We start from the raw sequence: 25,154 nt of genomic DNA, 5'->3' as shown, positions 1-25,154 counted from the left end.
AAGATGAATGCTAGATGATCCGTCCTGGGAGGTCAGTGCTGTGCATGGAAAAACGGGTGAACACAACTGGTAGGCCGGATGCCAAGCACATTCCTATTTCTGCCACGGATAGTAGATTTCAACACGTCAAGGTCTGCTTTCACGTCACCCATAAACGGCCCCATATGAGCTGCAAGTACTTGCTTATTATGATCAGACTCAAGGTGGACAGAAAGCAGGTGCTGGAGAGGGTGAATTTCAAAACCGCACAAATGACATGACACACTTTTTGGATGAGCTATTGTGTGAAGCATAACCTCAACTGACAAGAGAGAAAGGTCACAGACGTTCATAGTACAGTGTCTGTTGTCTGTTCATGAAGAGTCAGTGTGGAGCCCTCTTGCTGTATTGCAAGATTTAATGCAAACTGTTAAGAGATAAAATAACTGTTTGTTGAGTTTGGCAGGTAGGAGTGAAATTAGATTACTAGTAGGGATCAGCATTTTAAGTAATTTCCATATTCAAGTACTTACATTAATTTATTATAGAGTACTTAAGTACACGCAGAGAAAAAAAATCTATCGTGGCAAAGGACATTCAAATTGGCCAACAACAGAAAACAAGTGCAATTTTACATTTATCATTGAACAACCAAGCTATAATTCGCATTAAACTATAATCTCAAAGTTATCATAAGAAAAAAAAAAACAGCAAACTTTCTGTTGCTGCCGTTACATAAGTTAGATGCAGCACTGGAGGAACATCTCCGAAGCCCGGGCAGCTTGGTTAGCACAAGGTAACACAGCAGCAGTGGCTAACATCCAACACCGAGTCGTTAAAGGGTCCCAACAAACTCACATGACACTGCAAAGGCTTGACTCTGTCGTTAAACCTCTTAATAACTATTTGGTTACATTAGCCGTGTGATGCTAATAGTTAGCCCTGTCAGTATGTGTATTTGTGCTGGTGGAGTCTCACCAAGTTTCCCCCATTGTGGAGTCCAAACTCCTGCAGCAGTAGTCTCATGATGAACAGAGAGAGAGCGACTGCAAGACAAAGAGGTTCTGCACAATCGATAAACTTCGCACAGCTCTGCAACTCACTAAGCATTTAAAGATTTCATCCGTTATAAAAAGCAAAAAAAACATGAAAACTTGTTGGAAGTCGGCGGCGATTGCTCTATATGATGAACAAATACTGACGTCCAAATTGCTAGGGATGTAAGAGACTCAGAACCATGGTAGTCAAATCAGATTTGGATGTTCAATGTGAATATTCCACTATTTGTTCTTTTTTTCCAAACAGAGTTTGAGAGTTTGAACGGGGTTCGGTAGGACGCTCAGTGTGACAGTGATGTTCACTAAATAAAGTAAACAAGCCAAGTTAGGTCTCTGAGCTAATGCATGCTAATGATGGATAGGAAATGTGCAACAACATTTTTTGGCCAGTACTAGATACCAAACAAAAGCCAAACACTGTATCATATTAAGTCACTGTGAGCTGCAAATTCCCCACTTCTAGCAGAAAAGAGAATAGAATTCATCTCAGGGCCTGACCACTTAAAGCCTCTCCTTCTCCAGGTAGCTGCCTCTGTTTCACTCGTATTCACCCTGGGTCTGGGTTAGCAGCTGCCTGTACCAGAGAGCAGTGTGAAAGTGAGGAGCGCTCTCTCTGCAGCTAAAACTGGGAACCAAAACATCCCCAAACGTTCACAGACTTATAAAAAAAAAAAAAAAAAAAAAAAAGACTTCACCTTATGCTCTAACATACTGTGATGAGCATCTTAACTGTTGGCTAATGTTTTACCTATACCTCAGTTGCAGCACGAGGTGTAATTTGGATGGCACAGGAGAGATCAGGGTATGAAATTAACAAAATATTTTGGGGGCAATTTTGGCCCCCACGGTCTAAAAAATGGGGGCATTTTCAAAATGTTTGGGGGCCATCAAAAAATTGTAATTATGTTCTAACAATAAGCACATGAAAAGCAAAACCAACTAAGATAGTGTCTTCACTCTTCAGTAGAAACCACTATAAATGAAATAAATAATGGGTTACATAAAGTTATGGTTGCAAAATATCACTCAGATTTCCTATAATTCAACCAGTTTAAATGTGATGATTTAACCATTAATCTACTGATAGCAGTACTAATGTTTCACCACATTACAGTCACTTTTACTGTTAAAAAGGCCAAATTACTATAAATTCCTTAGATGCAATCCTGGAAGTAAGTTAATTTAAAATTTAACATTAATTCTACCTTAATTTTTCATTAATTTGTCATTGTGTAGATACAGATCACCCAGGAAATGGTTAATTTATACTTATGGTACAGCAAAGCCCCCTCCCCTTCTCTGTCAGATTACACTCACGTAATCAGTGCAATCTCGTTGATTATGTCTGGAAAATGAGTTGTAGACGTGACGGTAAATTAATTTAATGAAAATAAAATTATACTTTAATGTCAGATTGTAATACTGTTAAAAATATAAATACATATAGTTGTTTTGAAAACTTGGGGGCAATTTTGGCCCCCGGAACATGGCTTTTGGGGGCATTCTTGAATAAATTGCGGGCCAAATGGCCCGTGGCCCTTGCTAATTTCTGACACTGGGAGAGATGCACCATTATATGGATCATTTCTACTGGTATAGCACAGTTTTCAACTGTCCTGTCATGAAGTGTAACGTCAGCTCAACTTACAGCATGTTCACAAATGAGAATACACTTCCATTTTTTGAAACTAGAGCACATGTTTGCATGCTAATACAAGATTGGTGAAGAGAGGGGACAGGCAGGCCCAAGCAATGAGGAAACATTTCTGAAAGTATAATGAATGTTTGAGAATGTGTCCTGCTGCAGCTTTAGCTGCGGTAGGGAAATTAAAACCACAACGAAGGCATTCTTGCCTGAGTCACTAATTAGTCGCTGAAGAAAAGCCAGTGGTAGATGGACGATGACGAATGCCCTAACTGTGCATCTATGATGAGACATGGTTTCCATGTGAAAGATGGCTTTGAGGCAGCAGTGGAAAACATGCATTTGCTGTATGCTGTATCAAGCTGCAAACATTTATCTAATGAAATCAAGAAGTTGTACCACAGCAAACAGTAGACAGAAACACAAAATCAGCTGTGCACTATAGTGAGCTCTAAACTCATAATGTATGACATTTTACATCCACATTCACCGTGAAACACATAGGCTACTTGACAATACTGTCACTGTCACTCCAGAGAATGAGTAAGTACTAACCCTATTCTGCATACTTACTTAAAGTCAAACAAATATATGATTTATGAGGATAAATGATACGTTGCAGTATACATCTTTACCACCCATTGCATGATAAAAATGTATTATGTAATACCACCCAGCCCTAGTTGCAGCTGGTCAGTATCAGAGCACAGCTTCACACAGCCCACGTCTTCAGCCAGCAGACTGCCAGCAAAAAAAAAAAGTTGAGGCAGCAGTTTTGTACAAAAAGGTGGAAGCACATCCCAACCTGCCAGAGGCCACAATTATGACACTGACGAGAACACAAACGCCATTGCAGTGCATCACAAAAGCTTTGTCCCATTATTTCCTGGAAAATTATTTATCGATCTGCCATCTGCTGGCAGACATGATGGAAACAGACTGTGTGGCACACACTTGTCGATCAATAGGCCAATAAAGTGAACATGTTTTCCATGAACAGACATTGATGAGGTTGATGTAATCAAAACAGGCTCCTTTTCAATTAATTTCTTGATTTAGATTTGATTAAAATGTTAGAAAATAGCTAAAATGTCCATCACAATTTCAATAAAATAAAATCAAGGAGATAAATAAACCCTTTTTTTGGGTTCGTTTGTTCGAACATAGTTTATTTTCAAACTGTGATAACCTGTTCGAACTCAAAATTTGCAGTCTATAAGCGCAACAGATCATTTATAAGCCGGCAGACTCTTTAAAGCAGTTTGCTTTGTGATCCAGCAGAGCAGCTCTAAAATTTCACTGTCAGTTTAACCTGTTGCACTCCCTCTTAACCTGTCAGTAACTAAGCTTAAGCAAAGATGCTAATTTTTGTTCACCCGTTGTTTGCTATACAAACTGAGGTCACTGGTGAGCAAAGCCGTCCTGAGCAGACAATCATGACACTAAAACATCTGAGAAGTGGTGTGTGGAAGTAATTCAGGTTCTACACTGCAGAGTAACTCAGTGGTTTTTAAATTTTTTTATGCCCAAGGCACACCAACAGGCAAACCAAAATTTCGAGGCACACCTTTATTCATATCTGTGCACAACAGCTTCTGTAATGTGCGTAATCACTCTTATCACGACATAAGACATTAAGAAAAAATAAGACATGTAGCTTTCGTGATACTGTTTACTGTTTTCTTTTCTTTCAGTGGTAGGTCGTCTTCATTGGTGCTTTGTTGCAATTTGCTCTGTACAATAAAACTTTCCATTGTCCCACTCACAGCTTTCTCCTTTTAAATGTTATCATCCCTCACACTGGCTGCCAATCAGGGCTTTTGATGTGTCACACACTTATAATTCCCATGTATGAAAAGCAACAAATAGGTTCCCCATAGTTTTTTTTTTAAATTAAATTCAATTAAATTAATTTCTTTAGCTAGAGCTTGCCTCTTTATTAGGAAATGGGTGGGCACAACATACTGATACAGTCAATTCTGTACCAGTATACCGTTGTGGCACACAATTGGAGAACCACTGGAGTAACTAACAGACAAGGCTGTTTGTCTACTGTGTACGAAGCAGCTACTCTACAACGATGACGAATCTGCACACTCACCTGCTAATGTTAGCTTGCCACCCCAGTAAGGCGGCAGAGGCACCATAGACTAGCAGAGTAACAGCAAGAGTACAACCTCTTCTGACTGCCTACTGTTCAGCACACTCAGCTTCAGCAGGCCCCTTGCCAGAAACACGTAAAAAAGGCCATCAGCACCAAGATATTCATACACAAAGATATGCAGTTCTTTGGTATTGTTTCTGGAGAGGTGTTTCACAATTTCAAGATGTATCTGGAGCCATGATATAAAATTCCAAGTCGCACCACAATCTCAAAACCCATAGCAAAACTGTTTGACACCACACAGGAAAACATAAAGACTATACTAAACACCCGCTTCAACCACAGATGGAAGGACAGTACTGGCCACATGTGCTTATGACACAGATATAGATCACTGTATTTCAGACTCATGGGAACTCGACAATTGCTCAGTGTACTAAGGAGCTAAGAAGAAGCCACGCAGCTGTCCATACAGCAGAAAGCATCAGAAGCACACTGGATGAATTTGACATTTCCTGTGAAGCGACTGAATTGTGTGTCATGTCAAATTCATTCGATCTTGATTTTTGGAAAAAATGACAGCCCTACCACCAACCTAAATTTTCTGTGTGGGAACAAGTGACGTTGTTTTCTCCTGCACTGTATCTAAGCTATTGACAATAATCACCACATCACCCAGACGTAAGCGTAGGTCTAGTTAGCCATCATGGCTCAGCTCAAAATCTCACTGTAGTGACAGAAATATCAACCTAAATGAAGCAGTCTGTATTTGGAAAGTAAAACATTTCCCTGGCTGGCTCTCAAGGCTTCTGGCTGCCATGGCAACAATGTTGGTCTCAGAGTGACTCATCTTTTCAGTGTCTATCACACAACAGGAGCTATAAGCCCTCCAACCTCTCCACTGCAGGAGGACTGAAGCTTCTTTGCAATCTACTATCTTTTAGGACCTGAATCTTTGTGGTTACTCCACGGACAGCTGCACAACTCCACCATTATTTCCTTTAAATGCATCAAAGTGCCACAACTACTGCACTCTCCCTAAATTACAGATGGCTGGAGTTACCAGCAGGGGACAAGTATATTATGTTAATTCTTCAGTTTGTAATAATATGGATACTTAAATTACGTCTGAACCATTACAACAGATAAACACCTTAACATATAGTAAGTGTGGACAACTATGCCTGTGCATGTGGCCTATTAATACCCACAGACTCATGCACTGTATATGAATCATACAATGTGTGTGCTACTAGGCAACAGATGGCGAATCAATGAATTTAGTTCGAACAATTGTGACTGGTCCTGCAAACAACCTCAACATGAGGCACAAATGTGGGCCTTGTTAAAGCAAGCAGAAATAGGAATTAATTATTCATGGATTACACACCACCTTAAACAAGGACTAAATGTCCTGAACATGCTCAGAAGAACTGTAATAATATATCAAACTTCTTTCTTGCACCAACCATATCCTAATTATAGTTAATGGCTCCACTTGTGTCTGATTATTATAACACTGCAAAAGGAATCTGACCACAGCAGGCCATCTTTACAAAGTACACAAAGGTACTAGGGATGAGCGTCAGTACTAGAGGTCTTTCATTTGGATGTCATTATTCACTGAATGCATAGAGTACCTTACGCCTATTAAAATGCTATTTTCTACTATTTAAATGGGTAAAATCTTATGTCATTGTAGCGCTGTGCACACTGTATTGCTTCACTCAGTGCCTCCACGCCCTGCTGTCATGCTCTCTGTTTATTATCTCCAGTTAGCATCACACAACGAATGTTACCTAACAGCTGTTAAAGGGTTAAATGACAGAGTCGAGCCATTTCGGTTTCAGTGTAAGTTTGTTGAGACTGTTTAAAAGCCCAATGTTGGATGTTAGCTGCTGCTGCGGTGTTAGCTTGTGCAAACTGGGCAGGAAGAGAGCTGAGACAGTCCTCCTCTGTGAGTATCCCATGTAACAACAGCAAAAGAAAGTTTGCTGATTAGTTTTAACCTTGACATTATGGTTTAATGCTAATTGAGGCCTGGTTGTTCAGTAAATGAAATTCAAATTGCCTTGTTTTCTGTTGTATGCCAATTTACATTCTTATTCTTACCTTAAATTTTTTTTTTTTTTTTAGCAGTACTCGAGTACTTAATTCCCATCCCTATTAGGTGTGAGTGAGCATTTCATGCTACAGTACCCAAGGCAGAACTACAGGGACTATAACCATAGTTTTGCACTCATTCGGGAAACTGAAGTCAATCTTTATGGCTATTATTAACAACTATGCACCAATCCAAACTTGATATTGGGCTGATACTGACCCAAATAACTGGATATTTTCGATCAATGTGATAAAGTATCGGTAACAATTAGGACATTCTATCAAATTCTATTCTATGTTCACAGTTTCAGCTACTGTATTACTTACATACTGAAATTTAAATTTCCATAGCCATTTTTAAGTCAAGCCAGATGTTGCCTTGCACATAAATCAATAATCCCAGACACTTCCACACAGTGAGACATACAGCTTGTTAATTAAACACAGGTATCAGATTGGTATCTGTGTTGCCGATGCCAAAAGCTCAGGTATCATGACTGAAAAAAATCAGATTGTTGTATCCCTATGTACAACTCAGTTCCAATTCCAAACTAGAAATTATCAATCTCATACATCAATGTTCAGTGAGTCTCCACAGATTTTGCCACAAAAGTGAGTTCTACAAAGACTAGGACACATGCATTTGCAGTCAAGGCTACGCAACATCAGAGCTGACTGTCAATGTTATTTTCCAATTTGAGAGTCATTAATGCTGATGTATTGGTGGAGTAACCTACAGTGAAATCCATTTGTTGATGTACTTGAGCTGCAATCAAAGGTTTTTGGCAAACTTTTAACATTTTAGTGAGCGTGCTCACTTAATCCTCCTTTTTTAGGCGCTAAAGTTTCTCACTCTTGTATTAAATGGCATTGCGACACTTGCTTATAATACTTTCATCTTATATAATAGTCAAACTGTCTCACAGTTTGGGAACTCTGATTTCCTCTCTTCTATCCTTTGCTGTGATTTGTAGAAACTCTCCCACAATGATTTAAACTAATGCACTGACACAAAAAGTCTCTCAATCTGCAGAAATAGAACTTTTAGTGAGCGCCCTGGTGCGGTTAGCTCAACACTTCCATGTACATCACATGATAAAAGCTCCTTCACAGTAAACACTTTCCAGCTCTGTAGATAATTAATTACAACACCACATGACATCAATACAAAAACATTCTACTTGAATTATAGGAAAATACTCAACCCTGATATGTGAACTATCAAAAAGAGAAATGTCTCAAAGACAGACAGGCTTGCATACCGTAATAAGACATGCATCATTATTTCAGTAGCAAGAGCTTAAAGACTTTGAAGTCAGGTGAAAAATCTGCACACCCTTTTAAAAAACAAGAGTATAGAAAATAACGGAAACACAGATTCCCTTAATTCTATACCAGCAGCAGTCACCATGACAAGGCATAAATCACCCTCAAGCTTTTAGTGGAAGAAAGTCGATAATTTAGCTGTCACTTTCACACTTGTCAACAAAGCAGTTGCTGCCATGCTGGTTCAAGTCAGTTTGGGGTGTTGTTGTAGTGCAGCGCTCTAGTTTGGGAAAATCATACCAAGTGTTTCAACTCCTGCACTTCCTTTCACTATCTGCTCCTCGTACGCATCATACAAGATTCAAAATGAATTATTAAACACTGCATTTTTCCTGCATTACAACAAAATTTGTAAGACAGCAGTCAGCGTCAATATACACTCATTTGTGACATTTTGTTTTCATCGTCTTGAGAAGCTGATTCATGTTTAAAAGTTTCAACTAAACTTGATCAGACAAGTCTTTCGTACTTCGACTGTGCTCGTTCCTCCAGTGTCATAAACACAGATGATAAGCTGTTGAGGCTTGTCTTTGTAAGTGTGGGCAAATTAGTCATTAAATGGTACGCCGCCATTTTGAATTTTTAAAGATAGATGGATAGATAACTTTATTGTCCAACTCAAATTTATCTTTGGCTTCTCTCAAAGACATACAAAAACATACTAAAAATGACATATAACCTGTTATATGCAAGTGTCAATACCTCAACAATGCTTTTTGTGGCTCACAATAAGATTTAATATTGGTTAGTGTCATATATATAGTTACTGGTAATGTTACATGTCTATATCTATCTCTGATATACTATAGATTGGTAGACAGCCATTTAATCAATACCCAAATTCAGTATTTCCATTCCTCAATCAATCCATTTTATATGTAACGTGAATTTGTTAAATTTAAATGCGTTCCCCATGGTAGCTTGATGTAAACAGTGCAAGGTGTATGCTGCCCTACAGTGACATAACTTGTGCAAACACGTTTAAGTACACAGTGGAAATGCACAAATTGTTGTGAGTGGAACTTAAATACACACAGTTGTAAGAGGGCTCAGCTCTGTCAGTTTTAACCACAGGCTACAGGAAGACAACAGACAGGTATCTCGTCAGGTGCGTGCTTAGATTTGTCACGTTACTGCAGTTTTTTTAAGGACAAATATGACTGAAGTATAAGGAAGAGGTGAGATTGTTTTATGTATGACGTGTTTAATAGCACAACAAACGGGCAAAATGGGTCCAAGTTTGTTTTGGATTCAATACAAGTTTTTGCCAGTGCAGCTTTCAAACAGAAACTGCTGCCAACTACCAAAAGCATGTTAATGAGCTATAATGACACCGGATCATTGTGTCTGTGCTGAAATAATATGCATGGGGAGAGTTTAAAACAGTTCAACGTGCAAGTACGAAATGTATAACTCTTCACTGGGGAAACAAACTGCCAGCTTTATTAAACACTGCAAGGGTTGGAAACTTTATATAACTGTTGTATTTACACACATAGACATGTTTACTGTCATTTGTGTTTAGGAAAACATCAAGAAAGCAACACAATTCAACAAGTTAGAAACAAGTGCAAGTTATGAACTTCTCCTTTTAGGGAAAGCTGCACTTCACTTGACAGGTAGGGGACAGACTCCTTAAAATGCCAAACCTTACCAGACCTCCACCCACAACAGACTAATGCATCATCTGACAACTGACTCTTCTCTGAAGTTTGATACTGGCTACCCATACTAATCCTACACAATGTCACATTTCCCTTGATGCATTTTTCTGTCCTGTATTTTCCGCCGCACTATTCTAAGGCCTAGTGCTTGCAAGTTGCCACTGACATCCATCCATTGTGCAATGCTATGCGCACATGTCCCTTCAGGGTACAGATGAGCCCAGTGAAAGACAAGCTGTAAAAACTAACAAACTGCTTTATGTTCAACAGGTAGTTCTCATTTTCTTGGGTGCATCACTGTGATAACGCTCACCAAGCACCTTTCAGTTGTGTGAAGTGCTTGTAAAGACCTGCAAGCTACAAGTTCAAATTCTTCAGACTTGCCGGGATGATTTAGATTGTGTCTGGGAATGAATGGGAATGAGTTAAGCCAGCTGTGGGCTGCTTTGTCGAGGCGTTCCAGCAATCCTGCCTTTTGCACAGCACTTGAGTTATAATTCGGCATGTTTGCGCTGGAAATGCCTTTGTAACGTCATAAAATATAAACTTGTCAAGCCGTTGAGAAAGGATTACTGAACCTTTCTTCAACTGTTGTCTTCACTATGAACAGTCTCTCTCTCACAGCATCAGCATACAGGAGGAAAACACAAGCAATCACAGAGCAATCATAGGTCTTGTGTTTGCACATGGTTTCTCCTGAGCCCCAGACTGTAGTCACTTCTCTGTGGCTCCACAACTCCTTGATGCAAAAGAGTAAATCCCTCTTAACCCCTTGTTCAACACCACTCTCTAGATGTGCCTCTGCATGTTAATTCAGCCCCAAGTGCTCCAAGTGAGGCTACTCTGAGTCTCTGTAACTTGAAAGCAAGCACAAAGCAACTGTGATGCGAGAGTAAACAAAGTGTTGACAAATGTTGGCAAATTTTGCAGCAAATAACTGTTTGGCACCCCCAACTTTCACCACTGTTTTCTCCCTGTGCAGCAAACATGATGTACGCTGTATGTAGAGTCAAATGTGTTAAGTATTTCTGCAAATTGCATTCACTTCTATGTCTGCTGCAATCCTGGTAATGGTCTGCATGCTGAATTGAATTGTTGCACATCTAGCAGTACGCATAACACACACACATAGCCTATTTTAAGCGGCAGACCCCTTCATCCTCTTACCGTACCTTTGAGCTGAGGCAGCGGTGAAAGCTCGACCGGAGCGCTGTGTGTGCGGTACTGAGAAGAGCCTTGGGATTTTCTCTGTTTCTGGGCCTTCCTCATGGACTTTCTCGTAAACCCGTCCACTTTCTCGGCTGCGGAGATGGCCGACATTTTGATGCACAAACCGACGGAGACTTCAGACGAGCTACTGGATCCCTAGAACGAATGAAAGTTTTCCCCTTCTGTTCGCATCAGCGCAAAAAATACCGGAGCCAACTGCACGACCTGAAGCTCGTCTCCTGCAAAAGTCGGATGCTATTCTGTAAGATCCAACATGGTCGCTCGGTATTGGTGTTAGACTGTGTCCAAAGACCGCATCATTTGGGTAACTTGCTTGCTGAAACACGGTGACAGTTTTCAAAACACGAACCAGAAAGCCAAACTACAACTCATGACATTGCCCGCAGTGTAACCTGGAGTTACAAATACCAGAAAATTATCGCTTTAGTTTCCAAATTTAATGTGTTTTTTACTGCTTTGTCGTGTTTGCAAAATGTCTACCTGTGGCAACACATATGAAAGACATTGTCATTAAAAAAGTTGCCTGAATTCCTTGGAAACTCCTGACAGTAGCAAACTACTGTGCTGCTAGGCGGCTTGCTAACAAACCTAGCTAGCTAGCTAGAATTAGCCGACGTTAGTACGCCACTACAACAGTTTGCACCGCTGCCGACACAGAAAAGTTACCGAAAACAGTCGCCCCGTTAAATTCATGTAGCTCTTCGTAAAAACACAAAGTCCACGTCTTCAAGCACCGCTTTTAATCCTAGTTAGACTTCCGCTGAGTGTGTTTTCAGAACTATCCGCGGTCGGTGAAGTTGAATTTCGCTCGACGACTCATTTAGCACTTAAAAGTTAGCCGTGTCCACATTCAGTCGACTTCGTCTCAATTACACTCCTCGCTCCAATATGGCGCGGAGGTTTTCCCTGCCTCTAAAAACACCGAGTATTTCCTAAATTCAACAAATTACTGGATGTCGTGCTGAGTCGGCAGCCACAAAACACTCCCAGTACAGCCGTTCAGCCGTTGTCTGTCTGACTTGACTGCTCGGTGGACTGCAGAGGCTGACAGGTGTACGTCATTGAGTGACGTCTCTAAAGGCCAATCACAAGCAGAGAATTAAAGCGCTGTAAACTTTTCGAGCCAATCAGTGCGCGCAGAATGCGGGCCCTGACCATGTGACATGTGAAAACAAATATGTGACGTCGTAGAGTTGAATGAGGAGTGGCAGCTGTAGTATATATTAATGATTTCAAAAAGTGTATTTATTCTGCATATTCTGTGTGATTGTGTGTTTTATTAAAGAAACCGCCCATGTTTTATCCAATCTAGATTAGAGGGAGAAAATAAATTATATCTCTCTCTTATAAAAATATCCAAGGATAACTCACCAAACTGTCCTTCATACAAAAGAAAAGACACCTTTGTTTTGGGATTTATAGCCCTGTTTCTGATTATAGATTATATCCCAAACACATATCCATCAATGAATTTAAGGGCATCATAAAGAAAGTGGTGACAGAGACATGTGCTCATTTTCCTTGAGAGGCCACTAAGTTTGAATAGCTGTTGTTTTATTGTGGATTTTTTTGGTATTCTATGTCGTATTTAGGGCCTTTTAAATGTGTTGTGTTTGGCTGCTACTTTGGCCAGGTCTCTCTTGTAAAAGAGATTATCAGTCTCAATGGGACTTCCTGGTTGAATAAAGGTTAAATAAATAAAAGTTTAAAAAAAAAGCCAGTTTACTTGGGAATATTGGGGTGGAGAGAATGGATGGGGAGATATGATGATACTCAGTGTACTATTATGTTCACCCACTGGTGATTGCTGATTATTGTACACTCTTCTGAACTAAAAAACAAAGCAAAAAGAGACAAATTTAAAGTAAAATCAAATCATGGGATGGTGGATATGAATAAAATACAACATGTTCTACTTTAATCGGCTGAGAATTCAAGAAAATAGCTTAAAGTACCATTGCTGGTTGACAGCGTGGGGGTCGGGGCCCCGCCACAGGGTCGTTGCACTAATCAGAAGGGTTGTGAGAACTGCATATACGTAACTGTATAGAAAACGCAAGGAAGACACATTTGATTTGCAGACTTTCTTCTATTTTTTCCTTTTCTCCTTGCATAACACAATGACTTTAAATCATACCCCCAACAGTATTGAAATAAAACAGTAAAAAAAGAATAATATAATGCATATGTAACCTGTAACAAGGGGGCACAAAAACAACTTGTAACCACTGCAATGAATAACGTCAGGGCATTTCTGTCACTTGTGTCTCAGCTTATTAATTCATTTTTCGTAACCGCTTATCCTGTTGGGGGTCTGGAGGGGCTGGAGCCTAACCCAGCTGACATTGGGCGAGACCTGGGATACACCCTGGACAGGTCACCAGACTATCACAGGGCTGACACATAGAGACAGACACACTCATATTCACACCTACGGACAATTCAGAGTCACTAAGTAGCCTGCATGTCTTTGGACCGTGGGAGGAAGCCGGAGTACCTGGAGAAAACCCACGCTGACACTGGTAGAACATGCAAACTCCGCACAGAAGCTTAGGGGTTCGGACCAGAAACCCTCTTGATGTGAGGCGACAATGCTAACCACTGCTCCTCCGTGCCACCATGTGTCTCAAGCCACACTCACACCAATAAAACGCCACACACTTAGAAAACTCTTTTCAATTTAATAAAATCTGATCACAGAAAATTTGTGTCAATTAAATACAAATAAACCAAGCAATAATCATTGGTTATTTTGTACATATAAACAACTTAAGCATTAGCTCAAAAAAGAATCACATGTAGCAGAGTTTTATATGAGTAACACTGAAGGAAAAAGGTCAAACTCATACATGAAAAAACCCACAAAGAGATGAAACAATAATAAACTCAGTGAAGTTCATAAAACTGCTCAAAGATGTGGATCAAATAAATGTTTGTTTTTAGCAGAATTAAAAATGTCCCCACATTTTCCTCTGCTCTTGAGGATTAATATCTGGTTAACTTCCTGAACAACTTTTTAAATGTGTGTTGAACACTGATGCATCTAAAGTAAAATGACAGATTTACTCAGCAACATACAACTTGATATTTTTTCAACCAGAGATTCTGCACAGCACCAGAAAACTGAGTAGGAGGTAACTGCAAAACCTGTGGCCCAATTAAAATAAAAAAAAAAAAAAAGCTGCCCCTCGAGAGCAAACTGTAGCGTCAAATATTCAGAATGACTCTTCTGCTGATCTCTGCGCGGCCCAGGTTCATGTGCTCATGGAATCCGAACGTAGATCAGTGTTCTTGAAGGAGCATCATCCATGGGTTCAGGTTAAAAATACTCCAAATAAAATTCTAGCATTTTAAACAGAAGCACAGAGCATCTGAGTGGCAGGGGCGATCACTCCAGAGGCGTTCTTTTAAAATACATGGAGATTTTCTTCATGCTGTGCGGTGAGCGGATGGTCTGAAAAACAAGACACACACACACAAAAAAAAGTCAATTGTGATATTCATCTTAATGGCTACGAAACACCCACATGCATGCACACATTAACGCTGATAAGGAGGGGCTGATCTCGAATACCAAACATTCCTCGAGCCGTGTATTTTCATTGTAATGCTCTTATTCGTTTCCAGTGACTTTCAATGAAGATGCACGAGAGTAGGCTTAAACTTCCAGAGTGGCAACATTCCAAGTAAGTGAAAATGAAGGGAGGTGTTGATAACAGTGCACAGCCCGAGTTAAGGTCAAATATTTTTGTGTCCCCACAGTGCACGAGTTACACCATTGTTGGTAAGTGCAGTTTCACTTTATATTCAAGAAATCCCATTTTGGGAGCTTATTTACTGCCTCATATAGAGTTAAGCGGGATTTATAGTTGTGCGCAGACCCTACGCTGTAGCCTGTGTGCCGTTGTGACCATTTTTACTTGTGCGGTGGTGTGTCTGTGTCACTCTGCAGTTACACCTCCAAAACACTAGTTGGCGGCAGAGTTTCTGTGAAGTGCTGTAAAGCTAAGTTGAGTCAAAACACACATTGAACACACATTAAACATGGCTTAATAGAGCCAACTTCAAACACAAGTACACAAATCAGCTTCACTTTAACTCGCAGCATTCACAGACAAAACACTTGTCTTTATCTGGACACATTTTCCCCACAAATACAACATGTTAATGTTTTTAGCACAAGCCTATAGCATTTTACATTGTATAAATTAGCCCAGCAGCCAGCGATATTTTCCTCCTCCCACATAAAACCAGGGACAACAGCAACATTTAACAAAGGTAACGGCACATAATTTGGCTCCGTTACAACTCACAAGGTTCACCGACAAAACAACTGTCTGATACTAAACACGTTTTTCAAACAATAGAACATGCTAACGCTATTAGCACAAGCCTATAGGATTTTACATTGTATAAATTAGCCTAGCAGCTAGTGAACGTTTCCTCTTCTCATATTACACCAGGGACAACAGCAACATTTAACAAAGGTAACATTATATAATTTGGCTTCATTACAACTCATAAGGTTCACTGACAAAACAATTATGTTATACTAAACAAGTTTTCCAAACAAATATGACATGCTAACATTATTAGCACAAGCATATGGCATTTTACATTGTATAAATTAGCCTAGTGACGAGCGGAGATTTCCTCCGCTCATATGAAGCCAGGATAAATCCCGTAGTATACATCTCTGAAGGATGAATCACACACAAGACTTGAAATGCTATTTTTGTGGAAGATATATTGTCTTCACAATTTATTGTTTATCTGTGAAATTTAAGTAACTTAAAGCTCCATTTCCACTGAGGGAAATGGTTAGCTTAGCTTGTTACAAAGTCTGAAAACAAAGGGAAATAGCTAGCTGGAGCTAAGCTAACCAGCTGCTAGCCTTTTTTTTTGCCTTTATTCTTTATTATATAGTGGACAGTACAGAGGCAGACAGGGATCGTAGGGACATAAAGAGAGGGTTGTGACATGCAACAAAAGTCTCAGGTCACAATTGAACCGGGGATGACGCAGTAACGGGATATGGCTTAGCTTCCCCTTACAGATAGGAGTGTGATACTGATCTAATATCTAACTCTCAGCAAGAGAAAATACCAGCCATTTGTTTCAGTCTTCTGTAATACAACAGCTGTATCAAAGGCATTTTAATACTGACAGGGAAATGGATCTAAGATATCTGGGGTCCAGACCAGTGGTGTCAAATCTAATTCTGAATATCTAAAATGGTTTCAATATTATTTTCTGCAGTATCTATACGGCGTTACCAACGGCACTTTTTGGCTCTCTCTACAATCATTCTGCTGCTTTCTGCTACTAACTAGGAAAAGAAAAGCTGTTGTTGACAAGTGACAGCCATTTGATGAGGTATTAAAACGCTATTGAACATCTGTGTTGCTCAAGGTCTTGTATTGATGCTAGAAATTCCAGGTCAGGGTGATGAAAGATGGACAGTTTTATCTGATATCAGGCAAGCGAGAGAAGACTACACAATAGGACATGATATAGTCGCAACACTAATACTACTGAGAGAACGTTAAACTGAGGTAGAGATTTTTCTGCTTACCGGTGAAGCTGGGGTCTTGCCTTCTTGTTTCTTCGAGACATTGGGGCTTCTGGGAGAACAAGGGCTTCCCTGACCTTTCCTCATCTTTTGGCCCATCTCTGACAACCAGTCCTTCACTCTGGGGGAGCAATTCTCCTTGCCAGCCTGTCTCGACGAGACTTGGTTGTTGTCCTCTGCGTGACAGTCTGTTTGTAGCCGGCTCTCTTGAGCAGGGCAGCAGATTCCAGTCAGGGCCCGGCTTCTCTTGGCTGCGGGGTAGAGTTCAGTAACACAGTCACACTGTTCTGCACCCCCACAGGCTGCAGATGCACCGTCTCCTGTCTCCAGCCTGCGTTTGGCCCGTCGTTCCGTGGGAGAGGTGCTGGCGATGCTCGCCGGGCTCTGGGGACACGGGCTCAGCACCCTCCGGAGTGGAGGGCTGGTCTGACCGGGAGATCCCCGGTTTGGGGATAACCACTGTTTGATTGAAGATGGCGTTCTCTGGCGAACAGCAGCAGCCTTGGCACCCTCAGAGGGGATGGGTGAGGTGGTGCTGGAGGGCAGAGGCAGGGCAGCTCCACTGGGAGCACAGGCAGCAAGCTGGGGCGAGGCCAGGCCGCCAAGACTCTCTGTCCTCTGGCTCTTGGCAGGGGTTGTTTCAGCTCTGATTGAAAGCCCTTAACAAAAGAAGAAGCCCTTGTTAGTCCACTATGAATATTATTAATGACACATTTTGCATTCGGGGACAGGACAGCAGTGATTTACAACAAAGCACCTCCACATTTCTCATGTTAAGGGACAGAAACAGCATAAAAGAGACAGCTTTTTGTTCCAAGGTGGTTCATGGTAGTTGTGATGCTTACTTGAGGGCGATTTAGGACGTGCCCACCCCACAAGGTTGGCCTCTCCCACTGAAGACTGTCCTCCATCCATTTCCCTGTGAAGCCTCCAGATCCGCACAGTGTGGTCATCAGAACAGGAAGCAATCTGCAAACAGAGCGGTGGGGATTATACAGAGGCTAAATCCATCCTCCTAGCCTGTTAAAACAGCTCAGCTTCACAGCAGGGAAACACAAAAACCTCTGAATCATACTTACAGAGTCTTTGAAAAACTCAAACAACAGTAGAGACACAAAAGTTTTTCGCCTCACCTTGGTGAAGTCTGTCGGGCACCATGCAACAGATGTCACTTCCTCGCTGTGGCCTTGGAGCATCATGGGAGGATGTTTGGGATCAGAGAGCTGAAGAGTAAAATAAAACACACCATCACAAATCACCCTAAACACTGCACACACAACACATCTTTATATCTTAATAAAAAGGTAGAGACATTACCTTCCAGATGTAGGCGTTATTGTCACTTGAGCCACTGGCCAAGAACTGGTCGTCTGGGCTGATAGTGGACTTTATATAAAAGGAGGAGTTCTGGTGGCCGCTGAAAACTGCCACTGTGGAGGAAAACAAACCAGAACATTCAGCCTCTTTCACACTGAGCTCCCAGTAAATTACCAGGATAACCTGTCAGGCACTGCTAGTGATTTTCACGAGTCACACATGCACTACATTCAGGAACATTTCCATTCCACATGCCATGGCAAAGCTCGAACAGATGGGGCAAGAGACAGTCCAGCAGGTGGCGGTAATGCAACACTTATGGATGCTAACTGTCAGAAAACTAAACAGTAGAAGGAAAAGGAAAGGCATGGCTGGGTATACAAGTACCAGCACAAGATGCTCATATTATTTTCAGGAACATGACCAAATGTTTTTGTCTTGTACAAATGTACCTGTAGTGTATTTAATATTCTGCGAGACAAGTTCTACTTTTTCTTTGACACGCTTGAACCAAAAAATTGGCGTAAATGCAAAACTGAATGGGTCTTTCAGACGGATGTAACCTTTTACATACTTTCACCTGCAATGTACTGCTTTCATTCACAACACAGCTGTATCTGGATTTTCCCTGAAATGATACTTGGTCTCGTGGCGGGAAATTAGCGGTGCAGATTTCCCTTCATATCGATCTCTGTTCCCGTTAACCCACGACCCCATGCAGGAAATGTTTCTGAGTATTTCAGGGATGCAGAGCATGTGTAAACGGGGTTATTTAGAATCACTGAACAAAGATTAAACTCAGAAAGCAACTGAGTCTGAACTAGAGCAAAACAAACAGATGACATGAGCCTTAATGAGATCAGGGTTCCCGCACATTTTTACCCGTGAAGTCTTAAAACTTCCTCATAACTTTTAAGTAATATCTTACCCCATATCCATTACTTTTTTTTTAAAGGCATTCAAATGGGGTAGGCCTATGAATCATACTTAAACACCCAATCAGGGCAGCACGTCCATCTCCTCTCTATCCCCCAGAAGGGGGCACAGCCTAGGTGATGACACACCGCCAGTCTGATCTATGTGTATCACATTAGTAATGTTTCAGCAGTCACAAAGTGCATGACTAGAGGCTGTAGCTTAGCCAATATGGACTTGGGTATGGAACCAGAAGGTCACCAGTTCAGGAGAGGTGCCAGTTCTCCTCCTGAGCGCTGCCAATGTGCTCTTGAGCAAAGCACGAACCCCCAATTGCTCCGGGTGCTTGTCCATGGGCAGCCCCCTAGCTATGACATCTCTCCATTTAGTGCATGTACGGGTCCTGAATGTGCATGTGTGTGTAGTTTGGGCCTGTGTGTAAGACAACAGAGTGAAAAAAAAATAATTTTGCCTCTGGGTTTCATAAAACGTATCTTCAACAGGTGTTAAATTAGTAGTAATAGGACAACACCTTTAACCAAATTTAGGAAAGATTTATGGATAAATCATGTTTTACTTATTTAAGCATTGCAGGTAACAACTGCAGGCAAGTAGTAAATATGTGGTCTTGTGCAGAGGTAGGTGTCATGTAGGAATATGGATATTAGAGTTAAGTCAGTCTACATTTTGCCAACAGGTAAGTGCAAGTATGAGGTAAAATGACAGCACTATAGTTTTTTAAAGATTTGTAACTTTAGAAATGTGGACGTTTACATAGAAAGGCTTCACTCATTTACACAAGAAATTAAAAAATGTATAAAGCAAATTAGATAAAATGTTTGTAGGAGTTAAGACCTCAAAAATTTAAGACTATTTCAAAACTTCTTAAGGATCTGTAGACACCCTGTCATGTGCTTGCAGTGTGCGATTATAAACCAGTCAGTGTTCCGCGTCCCTCTCACCTTCACATATTCACAGCTCTGACTTCAAGATATTAGATTATGCTTGTACGAGCACAGTCAAGTCTCTGCATTTCCTCTGTCAAACACTGCCCCCCTGCTTCACTCTCGGCTCTCCATGACAGTAAAAACAAAGGACATTAGTTTGCAGCACCATCTAGTGATACGTAATGGCACTGAATTCAATTAAACATAAACTGGAGTCTATTGTGGCACAGATACACAACATGTACAGTCAGAGCAGAGTCCTTGATTACCTGGAGTCGTTTTCATTCCGCTGACATTGAACATGTAGATATTGTCGTCGGTGCAGTTACATATGACGTTGGATCTCGTAGAGTCCAGAACGAGTCCAGAATAACCTGCAAAACAACATGCAAAGCATCACTCAGCTTATTCTGGTTTATTTGCATGTTTCAGTTTAACTTGACGCCCAGTGTTGTACAATACCGACCCAGTCGCATGCGCATGCAAGAACCCGGGTATGGGTACGTCTGCAGCGGAACAGGATCATGACGGTGTGCGGTGTAGTTCTTCCTCAGATCCCACATCTTGATCACTCTGGTTAAGAGGAAGAGACAGATGGATTTGATCATACACGGCTTATTTTATACTGCTTTGCTTCATTTTAGAAACAGCTAACAGTAGTTTCTTACCCATCAACAGCCCCCGAGGAAATGAGGGTGTGCTGATCCCGAAACAAAACCACTGTGACGCTCTGCTGAGTGTCCTGCAACAGAGATGAGGCGTTTAAAGACCAGCCTTTCCTCACTACACACCTGTACTCTTTGTTTTCTTAAAGTTGTTGAAGAAACTCACCACGCTGGGAGCCATGCCGCGTGTGCTGCTGCGCCTCTTCTTGGTTTTGGTCAGGGGGTTCGTCTCTGCTTTGTTGTGAGCGCCGCTGATCTGTTTGACCTGTCTGTAGAAACCATCTGAGAGGATGCCACAAACATGATCACACACATTTAAAATACACAGAGTAATATTTCTGCATGACATTTTATGAATTAATATGGGGTCTGAAGAGACAATAAATATTCTTTGTAACTGAAATTTCTCATGAATACCTTTTTTGCTGCACCTGGTGTCCCAGACCATAATATTTCCATCTCTGGCCCCAGTACAGAACACAGCTGTTTGATAGAAGACAAAGCATCAGTAATGTGATACAGCACTGCTTTAGTAATGACAAATATATTAAATTTAATGTCATGCATCCACCTACTTCACAATAAATACATAGAAAAATATTTAGATTTTTGTCCCGGCACACTGTATATACTGTTGGTTATTAATGCCATACTAATAGGTGAAGGCAAATATAAACATGTCAATGAATAACAGGCTGCAATGGCCCCAAACTCCAATCTCACACTGTCAGCACAGAGTTGTCTTCTGCAAGGTTCCTACAGCTTAAAGCAAGTTAGATTTTAGACTATTTTAATGACACTGACCATGAAATTTAAGTATTTAATTTCGTAGAAAAGTACTATAAATGTACCCCAAAATAATCTTATTGCAGCTTGTTACGTTCAAATATTGGCAGCTTTACACACTCTCCCATGACAGTGAACTAAAACCCTTTGGCGTGAGTACGAAACAAGACATTAGATGACATCATTTTGGGGTTTGGGAGAGACAGACCGACATTTTTCAACATTTTAACACATTTTTCGATAAAATGATTAGTCGACTAATCAAAGAAATAATCGACAGATTAGTCGACAATGAAAATAATCGTTAGTTGCAGCCCTACTCACAATGTAGGACTATCATACAGTCTGTAGACATGCACATAGTAGGAGCTATGCAGATGAAACTAATGTGCTTTAATAGACAGACAGTAAACAAGTAAAGGAACAGTCACCTAACAGCAGACATGTCCTGCTAAGTAACAGACATGGCCACAGCGAAAAAGTCAACAGCGACGGCTGCTGCTTTCCAGAGTGAAAAATAATCTTAAATTGTATTAGGTCAGTATGTAGTATACCTTTCTCCTGGGGTGTGAATGCAACAGACTTGAGGCTGCAGAGGTGACCCTTGAAGCTCCCCAACAGCTCCCCTGACTTCACATCCCACAGCCTGGCCGTCTGATCACCGGCAGCAGTCACCTGAGGACGACACATGACCAATAAAATTTAATCATAGAAGGCTTTGTTTGTAAGGACAGGGAGTTTACAAGCTGCTTTAAACGCTGCAACATGAACAAGAGTAGATGATGAGGAAAATAAAGCCACACAACATCAATGAGTGAGTGAAAAATATCTGTGTATGGACCAAATATTAGATGCATTAATGTCTAATGCATATGACACTGACATTATGATTCATGGTGAACGGATGATGTGGCATGAATTTGAACTGTACTTACCAGCTGAGGCTCCCCTGGTACCCAGGCTATGTCAAAGACAGCATTCTCATGAGCCAGCCATTCTGCAAAAAATCACACAACATTAGCCACTCATTAGCCCTGATCATTTTTATTGTGATGTCTGGTCCTGGTGCAACAATTTCCCTATCTATTGTGAAAGTTTCTACACACACCTTTAAGAAGCGGCTGTTCACGTCTCTCTGTGTTGTAGATCCTAACGATGCCTTCTTCGTTAGCTGCCGCGAGGGCGTTGTGCAGGTGCCCCGCTGAACAGAGACGGGAGAAGTTAGACAGTTAGACAGATAAATAGTAACAGCTCCTAGCTCTGTTGTGCATCATCTGATAATAATATGGCATGAACAGGTGGGTTACCAGAGGAGAAAGCCAGTCCAAACGGTGGCACAGAGTCACCCAGGTTGCCGTAGGAGATGTGTTCGTCATGTCGGACGCACTGGTAGCCTCCCAGCAGGGAGCTCAGAGGGTACCTGGGCCAGGGGTCTGCAGGGAGGGCTTGGAAGATCAAAAAAGAAACTACATTTAGTCAAGGGTGTAGGGTTTGTTTCAGTATTGGGGGAGGCATGAAATGGGTGGTTTGGGGGCGTTTCAAACGCTTCATTTCCTGCCTTCTGTTTTTTTTCTGCACCAATTTCTGCCTCTTCTACTTCCATGATTTTCGTGGGAGGGACAAATGCACATGTTCTAAATATTGAGGGGGATGTGTCCCCTGCTTCCCCCCAAAATCTACACCTATGCATTCAGTAAGACACTGTACTGAAACTATTTTGAGATACTGACACTTCAGTTTTTTGTGCAAATAGTTTTGCTAGCAGTACACTTTTAACTACTTGACTCACGCAGTCACCTTGTCTTCTATGTTTTCTTTCTTATCATATAATACCTTTGTGACGCACTTTGTGACCTATGACTGCAAAAGGCAATATATATATACATACATTTTTTTCAGGCTATGTTTGACATTTGACCTCTGACATTTAAAATTAGTAATAAAAGATTGTACAGAAACTCAATAGTATGTGTATGGACTTTCAGGGGCACTGTAGTCGGGGGAAAGTGGGACTGATCACCCAGGGCCCCAATGGGAGGGGGGCCTCAGAAAGTGTGGGATGACAAGTTTGGTTTGAAATTTTTCATTTCTAAATAAGTAGTGCCATAATTAGATTAAAATCGGCTGAATAAATCGGTTGAAAAACTTTGTATATAAAGATAGTAGAAGCTCTCTGAGGCCCCTCTCATCCATTAAAGGGTGCCAAATGGTTTAGTCCTCCCCTGCACTAGTACCCTATTCCATTGTCAGTCATGGTCGGGCCGAGTAAAGCCATGCCAAACCACCATGCCACGCCGGAGATGGACCTTCTCAGGAGTAGGTTAGCCGGGCCACCCACCCTCAAGCAGGTAGTGGTGACGTCTCACCGACCGCAGCCAACCCCTGAGGCCGTCCCCCATAAAAACGTGTCTGTTGCAAGACTCTACTCACTTCTGTCTGCAGGAGACCAGACAGAAAGGCATTTCTAAGTCTCTAAATTCCTCTCTAAATGCAGCTTGAAAAGAAGGAGTGACTGCTTATGCGGCTGGAGTGTCAACGCACACTGTCATGTCTTTCCCCAAGAGAGGGAAAATGGTACCAAAAAAAGAAGAAGAAGAAAGAAGGAAAGGGAGAGAAAGCAAACTGACTTTCTAAAAAAAAAAAAACATTAATAAATAAAAGGTGCATGAGAGAGAGAGAGAGAGAGGAGGGGCAGGGAGCCCACAGAGACTGCTTATGCACAGAGCCCAGAGTTTGGTGCTACGCCCCTGTATCTTTTCACCACATGTTTATTTTTGTTGTCTAAATTATTAATTACAAACAAATTATAATTTTTAACTAGCTTTTGAGAGCGATAATGCAGAACAGCAGGGGTGGAAATTAGCACGCGCCAAATGCTGGTTATATATGCAAATGGCAACTTCCCAAAAATAACCAATGGTGATCTGCAGAGTGGCTGCCACAGTGGGAGGTGGACAGAAAAGTTAGAACAGTAAATTACAGATCATTGCATTGAACATGATTTGGCCGAATTTCCCATATTGTGGTCACTATTGTAAAAATGCACTCATTAATGGTGATACTGATTTCAGGCACATGTAAGATGCGAGTTTCGACGCTTACTAATGTGGCAGAGCGCGTTAAATGTTCAGCTAACGTTAATCTGAGCTAATAGATAAAGAAATAACGTTAACAAATGAGCACGCGACCAAAGATCAGACTGCAAACTGTGGTGATTTTGCCCCAAACACACACAAAGTAAACGTTAATCATCTTGCATTCCCCTGATGTTAACCTAGCTTAAATATAGTCAGCACAATGAACCACAGGGCAACACCCGGTAACCTAAAAGCCCCCCAAATATCCCCCACACACAGTTTCTCTCACCATTCTGCCGCCGTCTGCCCACTCCTCTGTCAACTACCGAGCGGAACAGCATCCCTGAACTCCTGTGAGACAGATCTGAAGTTATTTTAATAACTCTCAGAGGTTTGTCAGATCGTGAGCTGGTGGTCTTTTTCCGTCCCGCTGCTGCTGCTGCTGATCTTTCCCGCGAACAGATCTTCCAAACACAGGAACCGAATCACCCGCTAAACTTGCGTTGCACGCTGCCATTGGTCGAAACGGCCACTTCCGCAGTAGCGTCACTATCACTTCCGCTTCCGGTTTGAGACCATGTTCCGTAAAGCTCTTATTATTATAATTTTACAATATTTTTATATCTTAAGCACTAATGTTAAACACTGTAGCATAATGCACATTCTATTTTTACTCTATTTTATTTCATTGCTTTATATTTCTATACTTCCATTTCGTACTCTTATTCCTCCTTTTTATAATTCACTATTCTTTAAATGGGAGCGA

General features: G+C 41.2%; 2 protein-coding genes across 2 annotated transcripts in view; both read right to left on the bottom strand.

Moving 5' to 3' along the window:
* The window catches only part of ppp2r5a (protein phosphatase 2, regulatory subunit B', alpha isoform), a 69,188-nt gene extending 57,044 nt beyond the window's left edge, over positions 1–12,144 (bottom strand). The window contains exon 1 of the mRNA XM_049589116.1: positions 11,052–12,144. Within this exon, the coding sequence (XP_049445073.1) occupies positions 11,052–11,199 (148 nt within the window). The 5' untranslated portion in view covers positions 11,200–12,144. The remainder of the gene's footprint in view (positions 1–11,051) is intronic.
* A 1,683-nt stretch (positions 12,145–13,827) lies between these two features.
* Positions 13,828–24,829, bottom strand: dtl (denticleless E3 ubiquitin protein ligase homolog (Drosophila)). Its single transcript, XM_049589115.1, has 15 exons — positions 24,678–24,829; positions 22,619–22,756; positions 22,420–22,512; positions 22,247–22,308; positions 21,866–21,986; positions 20,943–21,008; positions 20,692–20,807; positions 20,529–20,602; positions 20,327–20,433; positions 20,130–20,234; positions 17,999–18,111; positions 17,815–17,904; positions 17,527–17,650; positions 16,685–17,340; positions 13,828–14,563 (listed from the first exon to the last, which is right to left on the bottom strand). The coding sequence occupies exons 1-15, from the start codon at positions 24,727–24,729 to the stop codon at positions 14,498–14,500; spliced, it is 1,983 nt and encodes a 660-aa protein (XP_049445072.1). The 5' UTR covers positions 24,730–24,829; the 3' UTR covers positions 13,828–14,497.
* Positions 24,830–25,154: the final 325 nt, after the last annotated feature.

The sequence above is a fragment of the Epinephelus fuscoguttatus genome, linkage group LG11, assembly GCF_011397635.1.
Source record: "Epinephelus fuscoguttatus linkage group LG11, E.fuscoguttatus.final_Chr_v1".
Taxonomy (NCBI): Eukaryota; Metazoa; Chordata; class Actinopteri; order Perciformes; family Serranidae; genus Epinephelus; species Epinephelus fuscoguttatus.
This window is presented reverse-complemented; position numbering and strand designations above follow the sequence as displayed.

What these genes read in the sequence shown, in the direction of transcription:
- dtl (XM_049589115.1), bottom strand. Translation starts at nt 24,729, where the DNA reads ATGCTGTTCCGCTCGGTAGTTGACAGAGGAGTGGGCAGACGGCGGCAG. An exon ending in GGGCAGACGGCGGCAGAATG is followed by an intron (nt 22,757 to 24,677) that starts GTGAGAGAAACT and finishes TGATCTTCCAAG; the next exon opens with CCCTCCCTGCAGACCCCTGG. An exon ending in TCCTCGGGGGCTGTTGATGG is followed by an intron (nt 20,434 to 20,528) that starts GTAAGAAACTAC and finishes CCTCTTAACCAG; the next exon opens with AGTGATCAAGATGTGGGATC.